This window comes from Martes martes (genome assembly GCF_963455335.1).
Source record: "Martes martes genome assembly, chromosome: 10".
In the NCBI taxonomy this organism is placed as follows: Eukaryota; Metazoa; Chordata; class Mammalia; order Carnivora; family Mustelidae; genus Martes; species Martes martes.
In genome coordinates, this window is record NC_137898.1 from 63,586,718 (window position 1) to 63,605,835 (window position 19,118).

Here is a 19,118-nt window from a genome sequence, read left to right on the forward strand (position 1 = left end):
GCAGAGTGAAAGGCAAACTATAGAATGGGGGAAATATCTCTAAATAATATATCTGGCAAGGTGTTAATATCCAGATTATATAAAGAACTATAACCCAACAACAACCAACCAACCAGATTTAAAAAAAAAAAAACAAAAAACAAATGGTCAGAGGCCTACATAGACATTTCTCCAAAGATATACAAATAGCCAACAAACACATGAAAAGATGCTGAACATCACTAATCATTACGGAAATATAAATAACCCACAGTGTGGGGCACCCAGGTGCCTCAATCAGTTAAGTGTCCAACTCCTGATTTCAGCTCAAGTCATGATCTCAGGGTTGTGAGAAGAAGCCCCGCGTTTGACTGCACTGGGTTTGGAGCCTGCTTGGGATTCTCTCTCCCCCTCTGCCCATCCCCCACTTCTAAAAAAAAAAAACCCCAACCAACCAAACCACAACCAAACAAACAAAAACCCGAAAAACTCCTCCCAAACCACAGTGAAATACCACCTCACAGCCATTAGGATAGCAACTACCAGAAAATACCAAATGCTGGCAAGGACATCGAGAAACTCACCCTCGTGCACGGTTGTAAAATGGCACAGCCACCATGAGAAACAGTATGGCAGTTTTTCAAAAGATTGAAAATAGAATGACCAGAGTACCTGGCAATTCTACTTCTGGGTATATACCCCAAATAACTGAAAGCTGACTCCTTGAAGAGTATGCACACACCCAGGTTCGCAGCGGCATTATTCACAACAACCAAAAGGTGGAAACCACCAAGGTTATCTACTGATGGATGAAACAAACAAAATGTGGCATAAGCAGGCAATGAGGCAGGATTCAGCTGTAAAAAGGAAGGACGTTCTGACACGGGCTCTAACATGGATGAACCTTACAGACAGTAACCTAAGTGAAAAAGGCACTCGCACAAAGACAAGGACTGTCTGGATCCACTTATATGAGTTACCTAGAGAAGTCAAATTCATGCAGACAGTAGAAAGGAAGGTGTTGGGAAGCAGGGGAATGGGGAAACGGGGAATTTTTAATGGGTGGGAGTTTCAGTTTGGCAAGATGAAAAGAGTTCATAACAACGTGAAAGTACTTAACACTAACTGACCTGTACACTTAAAAGATAGCTCAGAGGATAAATTTTATGTTATTTCACCACAATTTTTTTTAAAGAGGAAAAAAACATTTAGAAGAAGAAAGGTACATTACATATAGGATTCTAACAATAAAAATAATAGCTCACCTCTCAACAGAAACAACAAAGGGCAGAGGATTATAGAATGACATCCTATAAAATGCCAAAAGAAAATAAAACCATCATTCCAGAATTTTATATCCAGCAAGCTATCTCCCCAAAATGAAGGTTAGGTACACCTGGGTAGCATGGGTGGTTAAGCAACTGACTCTTGGTTTCCGCTCAGGTCGTGCTCTCGGGGTCGTAAGAGCAAGTTCTGGGTTGGGCTCTGTGCTCAGTGGGGAATCTGCTTGAGACTCTCTCTGTCCCTCTTCCTCTGCCTATGTCCCCCAATGCATGTTCACTCTCTCTCAAATAAATAAATCTTTAAAAAATGAAGGTGAAATACAGATATTTCCAGATAAATGAAAACTGGGAAAACATGTCACAAGGGGACTCATATGGTAAAAAATGATAAAGGGAGCTTGTCACGCTGAAGAAGAAACCAGGTGAAAACCCCACTAGGCAATGTTTAATATTTGCTTTCAACAGTCACATTTATAATGAACTGAGGCGGGAAAATTATGCAGATATCTACTATTTCTGCTGCTCTTCCCTCATTCCTGAAGATTTGAGTTTCCTTCTGGTACTATTTTCCTTCAGTGTGAAGAACTTCCTTATCACTTCTTTAAATTGGATCTCTCGGAAATTCTCTTGTAGGTTATGTTGGGGGGTTGGCATCTGTGCTTTCCTTTGAGAACTGGTTACATTTTGAGGATTTTTAGGTTATATAGCTTTAGTATTGTGCTATTACATTGTGTAGATGCTGGGTTCTGTTATAATCCTCTGGAGAATGTCGAGGTTTCCGTTTTGCCGGCAATCACTGTGGTTAGATTCAGGCTGCAAGTCCCGTCTCTCCTCCTGTGTGTGGCAGTGCACACCTCAGCTCAGCTCACAAGGCCCTTGTTACGCTGGTCAGGTCTGTCCCAAATGTGTGTGGTTCACAGTGAACCTGAGACTCGTGTGGTTTCAGACCCAGAAGTAGGAAATCCCTTCTCCAGCTCTCTTCACTCTGGGTACTCCACTCCCTTCCAGCTCCCAAAGGCCTCCTTTTCTGGTTCCTCGACCAAGAAAGATGGGGTTTCTATCACATTTTCAGCTGTCTGCCCCAACGTGCTGTTGAGTGAGTGGGCCCCACCTCGTGGCAATTCCACAAGATACAGAGGATTCACCTCTATATTGTTGTCGTCTCCACATCTTGCTTCCCTTTATAAGTTGCCTCATTTTATTTTTATAGAATCAAAACAATTACAGGGCAATTGTATTTTGTCCATAGTATCTACCTGTGATCAGTGGGAAGGGCAGCCTGGAGTGGGCTTCTGCCACCACACATGGGCTGGCACTCCCCAGTGACTTTTTAGAGTCTCTCTCTCCTAATTTTCACTGTCTCTTCACTATATATAACCCCACCCTTAATACCACAGATTAAAGCAATCAACACACTTGATGTCTTTCCATGCTGTTAGCACCTTTTTTTGGCGGGGTGGGGGGGGGGGGAGTGAGGGAGTGCAACACAAGCAGGGGAGGGGCAAAGGGAGAGGGAGAGAGAATCCACACCCAGCATGGAGACTGAAGCAGGGCTCGATCTTACGACGCTGAGATCATGATCTGAGCTGAAATCAAGAGTGGGATGCTCCTGGGCGCCCCCTCTCCTATCCTTTTAAGAGTTAAATCTCTTTCAGTTTCTGCCTGCTCTGATTGCTCTTCAGTGCCTTCACACAGTTGTTTTTTTATATTGTGTCCAGAGTTTATAATTGTTATAGTATGTTTAGTATCACGCAAACCACTCCAGTACTTCCAGAAATTATATGGTGTTGCTGGACCAAAGAAAGCTTCCTTCCCACCCTCCATTACTCAGGAATTCTGTTAATGTTGTTTGAACTTATTTTTCCCCCAAATCTCCAAGATCCTGCTTGTCCCTCTCCTGCTCCCACACCCACACAAGTGAAAGCAAAGACACAGGGAAAAGCGCAGCTTGGTCAGGGCCCCACACTAAAGCTGTTTCCCCAACTGCAGATCTGTTCTGTCTCCCCGGCTACGTTCTCCCTCTATAGCACAGATCTGTTCGCATGTAGCTTACGTACGTACTACATGCCCATGGTCCTGTCTTCAAAGTGCAGTAATATATTAGTTTAAATATCCATACTACGAAGCAGAGAGTTCCAAACGGTGTGTGAGAAAGAGAAAATAAAAAGCAGCTCTGGGAATTCAGAGACGTGGATTTCAGGCAAGTTAACAGAGGTTTTACCAATGAGGAGGGGGTGCAGACAGTGGGCCCCAACTGCTAATTCAAGCAGAGACACTGTCATAGCTCTTCTCTGCTGCTCTTGCATTGTCATGGGGGTGGAGGTGGTGGTAGCTGTTATGATTACATAAAGCCTTCTACTTGATGCGTGATCCGCAGATGAGCTCTGGAATTTAGCAGGAAGGCAGGATCTCAGGACCCACTGCAGGCCTACTGAATCAGAATCTGCGCGTTAACCAGATCCCCAGAGATTTCCTATGCACTTTGAGGGCGAGAGGCATTCACAGAAAGTACGCTTTCCAGAGAACGATGAGTTTAAGATCTCACCTTCTCTACTCTGAGCCGGGACAGGAGAAGTAGAGGGGGACAGGAGAAGTAGAGGCACAAACGCTCCTAAGTATGGAGGATGGGCTCCTGCCACTGTGCTCAGCAGGAAGCCTTAGAAGGAGTTATTTCCGGGGCACCTGGGCGGCTCAGTGGGTTAAAGCCTCTGCCTTCAGCTCAGGTCATGATCCCAGAGTTCTGGGATCGAGCCCCGCATTGGGCTCTCTGCTCGGCAGGGAGCCTGCTTCCTCCTCTCTCTCTGCCTGCCTCTCTGCCTACTTGTGACCTCTGTCAAATAAATAAAATCTTTAAAAAAAAAAAAAAAAAGAAGGAGTTATTTCTATTCTGCAGATCAGGAAACAGAAACTCAAAGAGGTTCAGTAAGGGGCCCAAGATCACAAAGAAAGTGTCAGGACCTGAATTTGGAGCTGTATCTGATGGACTCCAAAGCCTGTAAACGATTTTAATCTCTGCGTGTGGGCAGGCACGTGGGCTGGGACTGTCAGTGTGTTTACAGCACTGCCACGAACACCTTCGGTGATCTGGGCTCTACCTGTCTATGCTGATGAAGTCTGAACTAGTGAAAGGTCACGAACAAATGAATCCCGTGGCGTCAGGAAAATGGATATTTGCGGCAACTTTAAGACAGAGTGCTGGGAGCGTGTGTTTTGTGATGGTCCCAGAAGGAGGGTAACATGGTGCAGAGTATAGGCCTGGAGACGAGCAGCCCTGGGTTCCAGTCCTGCCTCTGTCATGTGTTAGCAGGGAGCCTCATTTTCCTCATCTATGAAATGGGTAGAAATGATCTCTACTGGCTCTCAGTGCATTTGACTGGCTCAAGTAAGATTCTGCTTGAGAATGTTCTATAGTGTGATACACTAATACAGTCGGTTCTCTAATTGCCTTAGTTTTCATAACACAAGTTAGATATTTCTAAATTGAGAAACACGATTTGTCATCTGCTGGCCATGCTAGGAACTGGAAACTGGCTCTGGCAAAGCCCATCACCTCCATGCTTTCATTCACCCTAACAAGGGGAATAAAGGTAGTAAAAATATGTACAGGCTCCACATCCGTGAGAGCTAGTGGTGTTAGAACTACAGAGATTGTTATTCTAGAGCAGAGAGTCTTTGCTCTAGAACTTGCCGTCGTGATGAAATGTTTCCTTATCTGGGCTGTCTGCTAGGGTAGCCACTAGCCACACATGGCGGCTGAGTGCTTGAAATGTGGCCAGTGCAACTGAGGAACTTGATTTTAAGTTTTATCTCATTTGAACCCATTCAGATTTAAATAGCCACGTGTGTATAGCTTACTACCACACAGACCAGTGCAGCTCTAGAGCAAAAGTGAGAGATGGATATTTCAATACGGTAAGACTTTAGAGCTATCCTCTTATTGCCAGCAAGCAAATGGATGGTTTTTTTTTTTTTTCCCAATTCTGAAACTCTAGCCCCTAGTGTGTTTCTTCCCTCAGATTAAACAGAACATTTTTATAGTGTGATTTTTGATAATGGGAGATTCCTCTGGAATCTAATTATCACTGTAGAGCAACAAAGCGGATGCCAGGACAATGTGAGGGTTCCCTCAGCAAGAGAATGATGCTTTGCTAATAAATATGTCTGTTTGCCTGAGAAGAGAAAATATTTTACTCCCTTGTCTTGAAAATTCAAAGCATTAGGACTGCAAGCCCTGGGTCTTGTGCATGGGCGTCCGACCCCACCCCCCCAGGCCCCGTGCTCACAGCGGTCTCCTACCTGGCGTTCTCGGCCCTCCGGCTGATGCACTGGTGCAAGTAGAGATACTCCTGAGGCGCGCTGGTGGACAAGGCGGGCTGCATGTGGTTGGACATGGGGGGTTCAAAGGTGAACAGGGTGGGCTGGCTGGAGTGCGATGGGGCTGAGGACTTCCGTTCCCGGAGAAGGTGCTGACTGGAGCTGCTGAGCTCAGCTGGAGAGGAGCGGGGGCCGTGACTGGCAGAGGAGAGGTTTCTCAGGGAGTCTGAGGAACAAAAGAAGAAGCTCTGTGACTGAAAAGGGGAAGAAAGGTGTCCTCATCCCAAAGTGGGCTGTCGGAGGAGGCAAAGATATTAAGAGCAGAGGCAACGATTCAGCAGCAGCCTTCCCTCCCCCTCACACACCTGCTCCTTCTCTGCCTCCAGGAGAGGAGGGCTGTGGCCTCCTGGTGGAACAGGAGATGCCCTGTCCCTCAGGGCTGCTCCTGGAGTCGCCTGGAGGCTGCTTCCTGTCACAACCTTGAGGGTGTTCAGCTCCCAGGAGGTGTGCCGGCCCAGGGCGTGCAGAGTGAGTGTGACTCTGGCCCTCATACCCTTGGGGCAGTAAGTGCCACCGCTTCCCTCCTCTCTGGAGGCTCCTGCCTCCATCACCTCCATCAAAGCAAAGGCCGGCTTTGTTAGATGAGCTTGGCTTCCTGAAGACTCATTAAGTCAGAGCCTGGACTGTGCCTTACTACAGTAGTGATAAAAGCACAAATGTAGTTGGAGCGGACTGTCCCTTAAGACTGGTCCCAGCTCCTCCTGCCTGCCCTTCCAAGTCCTCTTGAGGACAACAATGGTCCCCATTCCCCAACTCTTGTGCCCGCCGCTCTGAGTTGATTGGTCTTTTTCCCCTTAACTCTCATTTTAAACTCCCTGTGTGCAGTGCTAGAAAAGAAGCAGGGTATTCAAGACAGATCACAACTGAGAGTGCTACCCACCCCTCAAGCCAAGGGCATTACTCATTTGGCTGCTTCTCCATGCCTCGTCCTAGTTCCTGAGCCTAACACACAAGGCCTTTGACAGTCTCACCTACTTCCTGCTTTTCTCCTCCCGGACCCGAGGCATTCGGAAGCTTCATCAGTCCCCAGGCACACCAGCCCCTTTTATGATTCTTATGGGCTTCTGCTGTTCCTTCCGCCTGGATTTCACTTCTCCTCTACTGGCACCCGTACGCAGACTTTAAGACCCTACACGGATATCATATTCTCTCTGAAACCTTCCTGGACGCAGTCCTTTTTTGGCTGCCAATAGCACTTGGCCCGTGCTTCATTATATCCACTGTCTTTCTGCCTCCTTGCCTAGCCCATGAGTCTCTAAGACAGCAACTCATGTGGTTATGCGTACGGTCCCAGGATTTACCCAATAAAGTCCAGGCACACAGAAAGTTCATCTGAGTTTGTGGAAGGAACGAATATGTTCATTTGGCATACAATAATTCCACAGTGAAACTTCTTGGTCAAGAGAAATAAAGGTTTAAGGATGTAATTTCTGGCGATGTGACAGCTAGTGGGGTGTGATGGCTCAGTGCTGGTGATGGTGGCTTGCTAGGGCTATTTCAGTCTTTCCTGAGGGGACACACTCTGTTTCTACTCCCCGTTAACTGACCTATTTTAAGAGCCTTCTCATGGCCCCAGGCAGGATCACCAGCTCATTAGTGCTCTATCGGATTAATTACTCTCCAGGCTTCACTGATGCTAGGCAGAACCACTTCTGCCAGCATCCAGCAGAGAAAGCCATGGGCCTCTGGGGAAACACTGTTCCATCGACAGCTATATTGACCTCCGCAATGAATTCCCATTACAGGTCTTGTAGTGAACTGGATGTTTGTTAACAGAATCAATGGCTTCATTACTCCATTAGATTTGCAAGATGAACTCTCTAATGGCGAGGGGGGAGGTTTATGCTCAGTGATGGGGTAGCCATGGCGCCAGGGGTGAACACAGCTGCTGCTTGAGAAGACACAGGGAAGGCACAAAGAGAAAGCCTCAGGGGCATTTCTACCTCTCCCGTGGTATTTTTGGGCCCCTCCACCCCTTCAGTGGGGGCCTTTTACAGGGTTCCACCCCAGACCCTCCTATAGTTTCGCTCTCTCAGGAGACTCCCCTGGGGTAATCTTCTCAGCCAGGTGATGACGACTCTCAGAAATCAGGCTTTAGCTCAGTTCTCTATCCTGGGCTCTCGTCCTATCACCTCTGCCTGCTGGGCACCTCCATTCAGGTGACTGACCTGCAGGTCAAGCTCCGCGATCCTCCTCCTGTGTTCTCCCTTTCTGTGAAGTACACCAACATCACCACCCAATCGGTTCAGAGCCAGAAACCTAGGCATTATCTAGGAGTCTGCTTCTCAACAACCACACCATGTCATTATGTCACTGCCTGGCTTCAAATTCTTCAGTGGACCCCTGTTACCCTCAGGATGCCTACAGAGCTCTCTCTTCTTAAAACCATTTTCCTGTTTATTTCCTCAACCTTGTTTCTGACCAGTCCTTCTTGTGTTTCTAACAGAATTTTAGGAAGACAGTAACCTTTCTCTCTCGTCACTCCATACATTTGGCTGTAAACTCAGTGAGGGCAGATTCTGTCTCTTCTCACACAGTTTCATCCCTGGCATCAAGCCCAGCATGTGACCCAACTCCATAAATACACGTTGATTAATTAAAAAAAAAAATGAAGTACATAGCATGAGGTCATGCTCCTTACATACCACTCACCGATTCCTCACTGCCTTGAGCATTAAGTCCTGGTTCCCAAGTCCAACAAGAAAGGCCATTCTGTCACAATCTACTTATCTCACCTGTCACCCCATACATCCCACGTGCCCCCTACACTGCATGCTTTGGGTTGTGGGTCTGTATAAAAGAGGAGTGACCTGTTCTCACAGTTGGGGCCCTCTGACCTAGACTATTTACTTGCAGAGCTGGAGAAATCATTTCACCTCTCTGAGTCTCAGTTTCCTTATTTACAAGTTGACAGAGGATGGTCACAAAGATGAAATGCATAAAGGGTTGAGACAATTTGGCATGATATAAGTCCTCAAAATGTGTACTGGGCATTTCTGTAATCCTGGTGCCTAAAATAGTCTCAGGTCACTGTGGGTAATGAATATATAGTTGCTGAATGAATAAAAGAATCTTCACTAGCACCAAACCAAATATGCTTGTTTCTGCTAATAAGATGAAGTAGGCGTTATACTGAGTTGGGCTCACTTGGAATTCCATTCTATCAAGATAAACCATGTCCATGAAATCAGTCAGCTCCATAATGATCTGCAGCTTCAGAAAAATTCTTTCAAAGCTGTTTTGGTGCTAAACTTTGCCAAAATCTCACTTCTCCTTGCTACTTTAAAAGATTTCTACCTGAATGTAGGTGACTATTCCTTAGGGTCTATACTGGATTGAACAGGGTCCCCCAAAACCCATGTCTACATGGAACCTCAGAATGTGACCGTGTTCGAAAATAGGGTCTTTCCAGATCTAATTAGTTAACATGAGGTTGTAAGGATTAGGGCAGGTGCTAATTCACTGATGGATATACTTATAAGAAGAGCAAACAGAGACAGAGACATATGGGGAGAGAAGACCGTGTGATGACTGAGGCAGAGCCCAGATAAACAACATGATGTAGCTACATAACGGAATATTAGTCAGCCATCTAATGAATGAAGCACTGCTACATGCTATACCATGAGTGGATCTTCTATGCTAAGTGGAAGAAGCGAGTGATAAAAGGTTACAGACTGTAATGATTTTATTTATGTGAAATGTCTAGAATCAGCACATCCATAAAGAGAGCAAGTAGACTAGTGGTTGTCCGGGGATGGGGGTGGGATGGAGGAGTGGAAATGGGGAGTGACTGCTAATGAGTTTGGGGTTTCTATCTGACGTAATGAAACGTTCCAACATTAGATGGTGGTGATGGGTACACAACCCTGTGAATATACTAAAAAAAACAATGACTTGTACACTTTAAATGGGTGCTATATGATAAGTGAATTTAAAAACTTACACACACATGCATAAACACTTTTGCAAAGTATGAAGTATTAAGTCTGTGCAAGAGATGAATGGTCTAATTAAATACATCTGACCTTTAGTTTATTTCCTCTCTAAAGAGAATGCTGAACACTCAGCAAATACCAAGTCCTTCCTGAAGTAGATAGAGTAAGAGATGTTGTCCCTTTTCTACCTTTAGTTCTCTGCACCTCCTCCGACCCCACCATCCAGGGCATGACTCCACAGTCATAGCAAGGCAGTGGGAATTTTAGTAAAACAAAATAGCAAGAACTCGTTGGGGTCAAAAGACCCAAGGTGTAAAAGGCGGATGAGATACTGGTGTGAAAACAAATGTGCACGTTCACATAAAAAGTGCACAGGATTTGTTTTATTGCCTTGGTACCCCATGAGGGAAGAAAAGAATGAAAAAGGACATTACGCGATGTGTGGCTGGGCTGTTTTTGGTATGTGGCCACAAGGCTGTTGTAATGATGTGTCTTGGGTCATTAGGAAGCACAGTTATACAGCAAGAAAAAGGACATTTCCAGACTTCTGGCCTGGGCTTCCACCTCCAAGTCTAGACTAAAGATAATGCCAAAAAATGCTTGAGTCAAATTTGTTTTCTTTTAAACAGGGTTTTATTTTTTCCTCTTCTCCCTGGCTTCTTTTTAGGGCCCTAAAAATCACTCCCCTTCCTTTCCACAATCACCCCTGGGAACCCTGCCCAGCACACAAACACTCCGCCCACCTTCTTGCAAAACTCTAGAACAGGAAAGCTCTGAAGGATTTCAGTAGAGCGGCCCGGCCCAGCCCAGCCCAGCCAGCAACTGGCTGGTGATAACAGGAGCAGGAAAGGGGCGGTTGGCGGGAGTTTCTGGAAAAGATGACTGGCCAAATAATGACTGGTTCCCTTATCTCAGTGCCCTTTTTATCTTTATCCTTCTCCCCTCACCCCCACCCCCAAATCCCCATCCCAAGCCTCAGTGGGTGTTAGAACCTATGAAGACCAAAGCACATGCTAGAGCCAGGGCTGGATTCAAAGCCTGCTTCTGCTAACTGCTTGCTTTATGGCCATGGACAATTTACGTAAACCTCTTCCATCTTTACAAGTTCAACCAGGAAAATACATAATTTTCCAGGGCTGCTGCAAAGTTTGAGATCGTACATAAAGCATTTAACATAAACGCATAAAAGCATTTAGCATAAATGCTTTAACATAATGCACATAAATACAAAATGCATTTAACATAAATGTACATAAATATGTAAAGCATTTAACATAGCACCTCCATTCTTACTGCTTCTATTCTTTTTTTTTTTTTTAAAGATTTTATTTAATTATTTGACAGAGAGAGAGAGACACAAGTAGGCAGAGAGCGCGAGAGGGGAAGCAGGCTCCCGGCTGAGCAGAGAGCCTGATGTGGGGCTCGATCCCAGGACCCCGAGATCATGACCTGAGTCGAAGGCAGCAGCTTAACCCACTGAGCCACCCAGGCGCCCCCTTATTGCTTCTATTCTTTAGTACACATGGAACTGCTAAGAACTCGAAATCAGCCAAGAGGTATGGAGTTGCTTCCCAAGCAACAGTGAGTGCTTGGAAGGAAGGTTAAGTGTTGTCTCTGTTTTAGTCCCAACTATAAGCCATACTATGTTATATGTGGAAGGAGAACAAAAAGAACAATATGGACTATAATAACCACAGTTGCCATTTATTAAGCACCTACTATGTGCCTCTAGTCTACTCTGTGAGGCAGATACTATTTCCATTTCCCCCCTTCTTTTTGGATGAAGAAACTGAAGCTCAGAAAAGTTAATAATGAGCTCTGGGGTCACACAGCTGGAAAGTGGCAGAGCCCGTGTGAATAAAACAGATCTCACTCTCTTCCAAAGCCACTTCTTCTCATCCATGCAGAGAAGAGTTCCCACAACAACCCTATGTGGTAAACGGTATTAGCTTTATGAGAAGCAGAGTCCAATAACAGCATGGGGAGGTCTGTCTGGGCCAAGCTCTGCTATCAATTGGCTGAATGACCTTGGGAATGCCATTTCACCTTCCTGGTCCTAGTTTTCTCTATTCAAAAAAGAAAGAACTCAGATGAGATTGAGGATACACATCAAAGCCATCTCCGGGAAATGTAAGAGAGCTGTTAAGACCTAATGAGTCATATTTACACAGGGATTTAGATAAGATCCCCTGGTTTGGTTCTGGTTCTTAATCCCAGGCCAGAGGTAGAAAGGTTGGGGTCAACTGAAGAATCAGGGGCAAAGCAAGCCTGAAAAGCCAAGTGAAAAAACAAATTCTTCCAAAAATCGTTTTTTGGAGCATCAAAATTACAAACTGGAAACCACCCTTGTTCTCACTGGTTTTTCCTATCATCTACCTACGGCCAACTTCACAGGGCACAACACGTAACGGGAAGAACCCTGACGGGGGGTTCAGAAACATGAGTTCGGACACCATCCTACTCAGGGCCGCATGCAAAACTTTTACTTCCTCCGCACCTTCTTTCATGCTGTCAAACGCCAAAGAGAACACCCACCTTACAAGGTTCTTTTGGGGATCTGATGAGATGGAATATGGGTAAACAGTAATTACTAAATACTCAGTAAATGGTTGTTGGCTTGACACCCAGAAGTGGAACAGTGGTAACATGCTAAGGGTTCCAACGGACAGAGGACGGCTGATGAAAGACTTTTGAAAACAGAAGGGTGTCGGATTCTCTGGGGTAAGTGGTCCCTGCAGACAGCTGAGCGAGAAACAAGGACCAGAGGGTGTCGAGTTCCAAAAACAAATGCATGCTGACAAGGGCTGAGGGCAAGACTGAATCGAGAGCTCCAGGTCATTTTAGCTCACAATCACGAGTAATCATTGAAAAATGAAGAATCCTCAAAATCGTCTGACACACATCAAAATTACAGGAATTATTCACAAATTTAAAGCCAAACACAAAATAGCTTCGCTCGACACAATAATGCACATAATATGACAACTGGAAGGGGCCCTGGAGTCTCTCCGCTCATTTATCACTGCTATCCTTCCCACACTCCCAAAGCTTCTTTGTTTCCAGCTGGAGAAATTGTGACCCAGAAAGGTGAGGCTACTTGTCCAAGGCCAGACAGCAGGTCAGACCTCAAACCTGGGATACGAATTCAGATCTCCTAGTGTGGGGGGTCCTTCCACCGCCCCACAGGAAAGATACGTCAGTATCAATCAGTGTGAACGAAGCTGGAGTCTCTGTAATCTGTGGGGGAGGGGAGGGGCAATCAAGTCAGGGGATCTTGTTACCCAGGACACTGGCTGGCAGGGCTGTTCTTTTGTTATGAGTTTATTATGTTACATTTGCATGGTAAGTAAACATTCACTGGATCAAACTACTAAAGATTAGTATAAATAATTCCCCAAGCTCAAAAATACATCTCCTAGTGTTTATAGAAACTATAAAGCAGAGGAAGAAAAAAGGCGGGGCACAGACAGGCAGTAACATGAGACCCTGGGAGACCTTTCAGGGACTAGACTGTCCGTGCATCCCCCTTCTGGGGAAGGATCTGAGAAAGAACAGCAACCCCTCCCCCCACCCAGGGCTCTGAGAGCCAAGTCAGAACATCCTGACCTTGACACAGAGGATCTCTCAGTATACTTTAGCAGAAATCGATTTTGTGAAGGGTACAGGGAAAAGAGAGTGACTGTAGCTGAGAGGCATGTCACCGTCTCTGGTCACACACCCTTACATAACCTCCGCTGCCTCAGGGCCCCTCACGTTAGAGCAAATGCCGGCCTTTCCCTGAGGTCTCCAGTGAGAATGAATCATGCCTTCCTCGAAACCTTTCACGGTACCTCGTTCTGTGGCTTAGTTCACGAGTCTGTCACATGGAAGGGGATGGTGAGCTGGCAGAAGCCAGGATCTGGCCCATTTCTGTCTGACAGCATTTAGCACAATGCTCTGTACCTAGCAAAGGTCTGATTGGGAACAAGGTGTTCAATAAACATACTGCGGAGGTTGGTTATTCTTCCTAGGGATAGAAGAATGAATGGAGAGCTCCAGGATCCAAATGCAAACTGTTCCTGGAGGCTGGGAGGAGCTGTTACCACTTTGTGAGGTTTTCCGCCTTATGTGTGTATCTGTTTTAGGGCAGCGAGCCTATGCTGAGCCACGCACTGTCCTGCTGGTTTTAGAAAAAGCAGTCCCAAGTTTTGTTCTCCCCTTACCTGCCACACCTACGGCACACCTTAGTTGTGTCAGACCTCACTCCTGCTCCCTTGAGTGGGGCTGAGTGGGCCAGGTGGTCCCCCTCAAGGAGTTAATTCTTAGTTGGAATGAGCACTCTTGTCACTGACTTAGGGTCATGAGCACGGACAGTAGGTACTCTGTGAGGAGCTGCAGGCCCAGCAGAAAGAGTCTTGCCCTTACTCTGTGGGTTTATACCGTACTTAGAAAACCCGTGTTTCTCTTCAGGGCAGCACTTCTCCCTTCCCCAGAGGAACTCTGGGAACCTAACCATGTCCCATAGGAATCAATCCATCCAGGGGCACCATAAGCTCACACAGCAATGATGTCTTTGACTCTTATGACCTTCCCACAAAAATAGCAACAATATATCACTGTATTTTTAAGCTAACCAGCTTTAACAAGAGGTGAACTTCCCCTGCCTTTTTTTTTTTTTTTTTTAAATGACTTTCATTTAAGAGACAACTGGCAAACGGTGTGAACATGACTGTCAGAGGCTCTAACGGAAGGAGTTCATCAGGAATCATCAGCGGGGCGCCTGGCTGGCCCAGTCAGAAGAGCCTGCGACTCTTGATCTCCGGGTTATGAGTTCCAGCCCCACACTGGGTGCAGAGATTACTTAAGAATAAAATCTTAAAAAAAAAAAAAAAAAGACTCATCAGCAGTGGCAAAAATCATCAGCAAAATACCTGCACGTGTTCAGCTCTGGGTGGGGGGGCTGGGGCTCTCAGAGCCCAGCCTGCTGAGGGTATCATAAGATCTGAGCATTACGTGAAGCCAAGCTCCAGCTGTGGGAGAGGTAGTGTGGCAGGGAGAATGAACGCCGACTTTGAAATCTGAATCTCTGCTCACTAGCTGTGGAACCCAAGGACGGTATGTGAATCTAAGATTCACATCTTGTACCTCATGTGAAACAGCAGCCTGGAGGGCCTGTCTTAGGGAGCAGAGAGATGCCACAGTCCCTGCACAGCAGGGCCCCATGGAGGGAAGCGTTCCCTCAGCTCTCCATCGTGGGAGGCGGTCTGATGTGGGAGAACAGTGCTGGAAAGCTTTGTGTTCACAGACCCTCAGGGTTTGATTGGAGCCAGGACTGGTGCCAGAGAGGGCAGATGGCCTCGGCTGGCCTTTGTGTGGTGACTGGAAGACCCCAGAGGCAAAGAGCCTAGCAGGACCATCTCGTAACCCGCAGCTCTTAGCTGCTCTCTCTAGTCCTGGCGTCACAACGGGCTCCTGGCTTACTGTGTGTAGCTTTCCTACTCCTCTTGCAGCCTTGTGTCTCGGTGCCTCAGCAACTCTAGGCTTTCTCTGCTGGCACCCAAAAGAAGTGCTGTCTTTTCAACACCTCTACAAAGGCCAACACCTGAGACCATGTGCACATGTGTCTCGGAAGGCCCGCTGAGGTGTATTATTACACTAGAACGGGGGTGGCAAACTGTGGACCGTAAGTCAAACTGGATCCACTGGTTATCTTCATAAAGTTTTATTGGGATACAGCTATGTGTACTCATTTACATACTGTTTACGGTTGCTTATTTGCCACGGCAGCGAAACTGAGTATTTGTGAGAGAACAGAAGGGTGAAACCTAGAATATTTACTATCTGGCCTTTTATAGAGGAAGTTTGCCAATCCCTGGACTAGAGGTTCTCATTCTGGTTTGTGTAATCATGTCCTCTTTCAAAATATTACCATCTAATTTAAGTTCATCATTAAGGAGATAGAGGCTGAAATCAAAACCAATGAATCCCAAACTTATGCTTTGAAAAAATCAAGAGGAGGGGCTCCTGGGCGGCTCAGTCGGTTGAACATCTGACCCTTGATTTCAGCTCAGGTCATAAACTCCGGGTTGTGAGATTGAGCCCAGAGTCGGGCTCCACACTGGGCGTGGAGCCTGCTTAAGATTCTCTCTCCCGGAGCACATGTGTGGCCCAGTCAGTTAAGCATCGAGCTTGTGGCTGTGGCTCAGGTCATGATCTCATGGGTCATGGGATCAAGCCCTGTGTCAGACTCCACATTTCATGGAGGAGAGTCTGTTTAGGATTCTCTCCCTCTCCCCACTCATGCATGCTCTCTCTAAAATAAATAAATACATCTTTAAAAAAATTCCCTCTCCCTTTCCCTCTGCACCCCTCTACCTCTTCCCACAACTGAAAAAGAAAAAATCAAGAGGAGAAATCATAAGAAAAGCCAGTTTGGAGATTGGCGATTGCGTTAGTGTTATTATAGAAATCATATTCTTTTTCATTTTAGTACATTTAGTACATCTTGGTCACAAACAACATGCTAATTACTGCCTAGCTTATAGAATTAAAAAGGTTCAAGAGAGTAACATGATAAACTTGTATTGAACCAGGCTTGGAAAGAAATCAGATTGTTCTTGCTGATCCCTTAATGATTTATTCTTCTTCCATATCACAGATGCACAGTTCTAGAAGTGACCAAGAGATACTTAGTTCAGTATTTTATTTTACTGTTAAGAAATCTAAGGTCCAGAGAGACCAAGTGATTTTCACCAGTGACTGATTGGTAGGCTTGGGCAAGAGTGTCAGTCTCTTGTTTTTCAGTTCAGTGTTTTTCCTAGTAACACATCAAATCGGAAGAACAATAAACATTATAAGCTCAAGTGGTCTTTTCTACTCCTAAGGAGAGTGAAAAAAGCTTTCATCTAATAATCTAACATTGTTCCCAGAAGTCCTCAAAAAAGTCCAACATTATGTCTGGAAAGGATCAGAACTATTATTGACGTATTCTTTGATACAACATTAATGTTTTCATACATGTATATAGTACCTTCTCATTTGCTTTGGTATAATTAATACAAAAAATTGCTGGGATTATGACAAAGATTGGTCTGAATCTATAGATCAATTTGGAGAGAAATAGCATAGTAACAATATTGAATGTTCTATTTTACAACATGATATCTCTCTCCCTTTGTTGGGTTTTCTTGAATTTCTCCTGGCAATGTTTTGCCATTGTCTGTACAGAGATCTTGTATGTTTCTTGTTAAATTGATTAATTTTTTTGTAAAAAATTTTTATTTTTATTTTCCAATTGTAGGCTGTTCTCAACAACTTTGACATTTATAACGGCCCTGAAAAGTTGGCAGAATGGTGATCTTTCCAGATTCATTTCACATAAGAGGAGACTAAGACTCAGAGAAGTAAAATGGCTTACTCAGCGTTACAGAGCTCTTAGGAAATGCCCAAACCAGGGCTCAAACTCAAGTCTTTTTCACACCACGTTGAAGGATGATCTTATTGTGCAGCTGATGTGAGGGTAAAGGAGCAGCATACACTTGTAAATTATAAGTGCTACACAAATATCCAGTGGAATGAAAAAAAAAAAAAAAAGAAAACCATTTTAATATGACTAATAAGGAGACCAAGGCCCAGAGAGGCCTTTCTTGATCACATGACCTAACCGGATTTCTAGTCACTCCTTATCACGTTACTTTGTCTTCTCTTTATCAAAGTGCTAATTGCTACCACCTAAACATTTTGTTTTCCCTCTGTCTCTTCCCACTTGACTGTCAGCTCCTTGAAGAATGTGAACCTCACCTGTTGTGTTTGCCGCTGATGGTTCGGTGAGTTAGCTATAAAACTCTGCCTCTCCGTCTCTTCATGTGAGCAGCATCACTGACAGCCCCAGCTGGTGGCCTTCTGCATCCCTCCACTCCCCACAGCTTTCTCACGCAGTGTCGAAAGAATGACAGGAGTACTAATACAGGCCTGTTCCTATGAGACGTGGGGCTCCCTTCATGGCAGACCTTGGCTCGAGAACCTTCACTGATCTGGCGGAAACTGTCCTTGAACCGCACTGCAGTCTAATCGTCCTCCCTGCCTTCTCTCTGTCACAGGTGTCAGCCCTGCACCCCACTGCAGGCTTTGCCCCCTCTCTGGCTCCTTCCCATGATCCCTCACAAGCATCCCACCCAATAAATCTCTTGCAGGTCTTAGCTCGCAGCTGCTTCTAGAGAACCTGAGCTCACACTCTCCGGGTCTAAAACTGCTTGATGAACAAATGGTTGGCCCAGGTTCATACTGCAAACAAAACCACAGACCCAGAATTAGAACCCAGGTCTCTGGTCCCTCTGTCCAAAGCCTTTTCACATTCAGGTCACCAATCATCTGAGAAATATGTCTGTGGGGCCTCTGTCCAGGGGGCCACTGCTCTGATGAATTCGAGGGGAGAATGTACTCTCTAATGGCCAAGTCCCACAGCTGGCCTCTCAGCTCTGTTTATAATTATGTAGACTCTAGTGGGCGGAAGAACATCTGTCCTAGATTCAGACAAAACTGAAGTGATGGCTTAGGTCAGGGAAGAAAATCTGGCTTATGTTTAAATTAAAAGCAGCAAGAACTCTGTGATGCCCTCTCAAAGGAGTCTAAGGAGAGCACCCACAAATGGCAGAGCTAAAGACGGTCATCGCATTGAGCAAAGGCAGCGGCAAGTCTTTCCCGGGTCTTTGGGCTAAAGACCTAGTATGGGGACCGAGAGGACTTGAGGCAAGAACTCCACCTAGAATTTCAGGATATGGTTTAGTAGTTAAGAGCATGGATGCTGGGACCAGACTGTCTGGGTTGGAATCTCAGCTCCTTTACTTACTAGTAAGTTAGTTAACTTTTCTGTGCTCTGGTTTCCTCCTCTGTAAAATGAGAAGAATCATAGGGATTTACCTCTTAGGATCATAGGAGTGAAGACGGGCAAAATGCGTAGAATACTGCCGTGGACACAGTAAGCTCTACGTAAACATTAGCTTTTACAATTAGCAGTGTAATACATTTAAAGAGACACCTTTGTTTTTGAGCACCTCAGTAAATTAAGTATAACGTATCTCAAACCAAAGAAGTCAACAAGGTTTACTTCATAAACATACTAATCACATGCAGAAAAAAAAAAAAGTTCTTGAGTTTGGGTAAAATCAAGATGGGGTTACTTCGGAGGTTTCGATTTGGGGGGTTGAAGAATCGCATGGTCCATCTACTCAAAGGGCTGCCATGAGATCACTGGGAAGGCAGTGACAATTTATGGGGCACACATCTAAGTGATATTCAATGTGCACTTGTGATGTACCAAACACTATGCTATATAACTGAAGTGGGCCCTTATCTAGTCTTCATAATGATCTTGTGAAGAACGTCTCATTTCTATTTTACTGATGCAGAAATTGAGGCTTGGAAAAGTAAATTAACTCACCCATGTTAGGATTGAACTCATCAATGTTGTGGATTCGTGTAATTACATGATGTCAAGACCTATGCTCTTTGTACTAAACTGGCCTTCTAAACCAGTGTATATAGAAAAGCACTTTATAAATCATAT

The 19,118-nt window shown here is 45.3% G+C and overlaps 1 protein-coding gene across 2 annotated transcripts in view; it reads right to left on the reverse strand.

Annotated features, from left to right (window-relative positions):
• Nucleotides 1-19,118, reverse strand: part of GAB2 (GRB2 associated binding protein 2) — a gene marked incomplete at both ends in the record, with an annotated part of 178,477 nt that overhangs the window by 17,476 nt on the left and 141,883 nt on the right. For both annotated transcript variants that reach the window (XM_080815804.1, XM_080815803.1), the window contains one exon: nt 5,559-5,802. In XM_080815804.1, the coding sequence (XP_080671930.1) occupies nt 5,559-5,802 (244 nt within the window). The remainder of the gene's footprint in view (nt 1-5,558; nt 5,803-19,118) is intronic.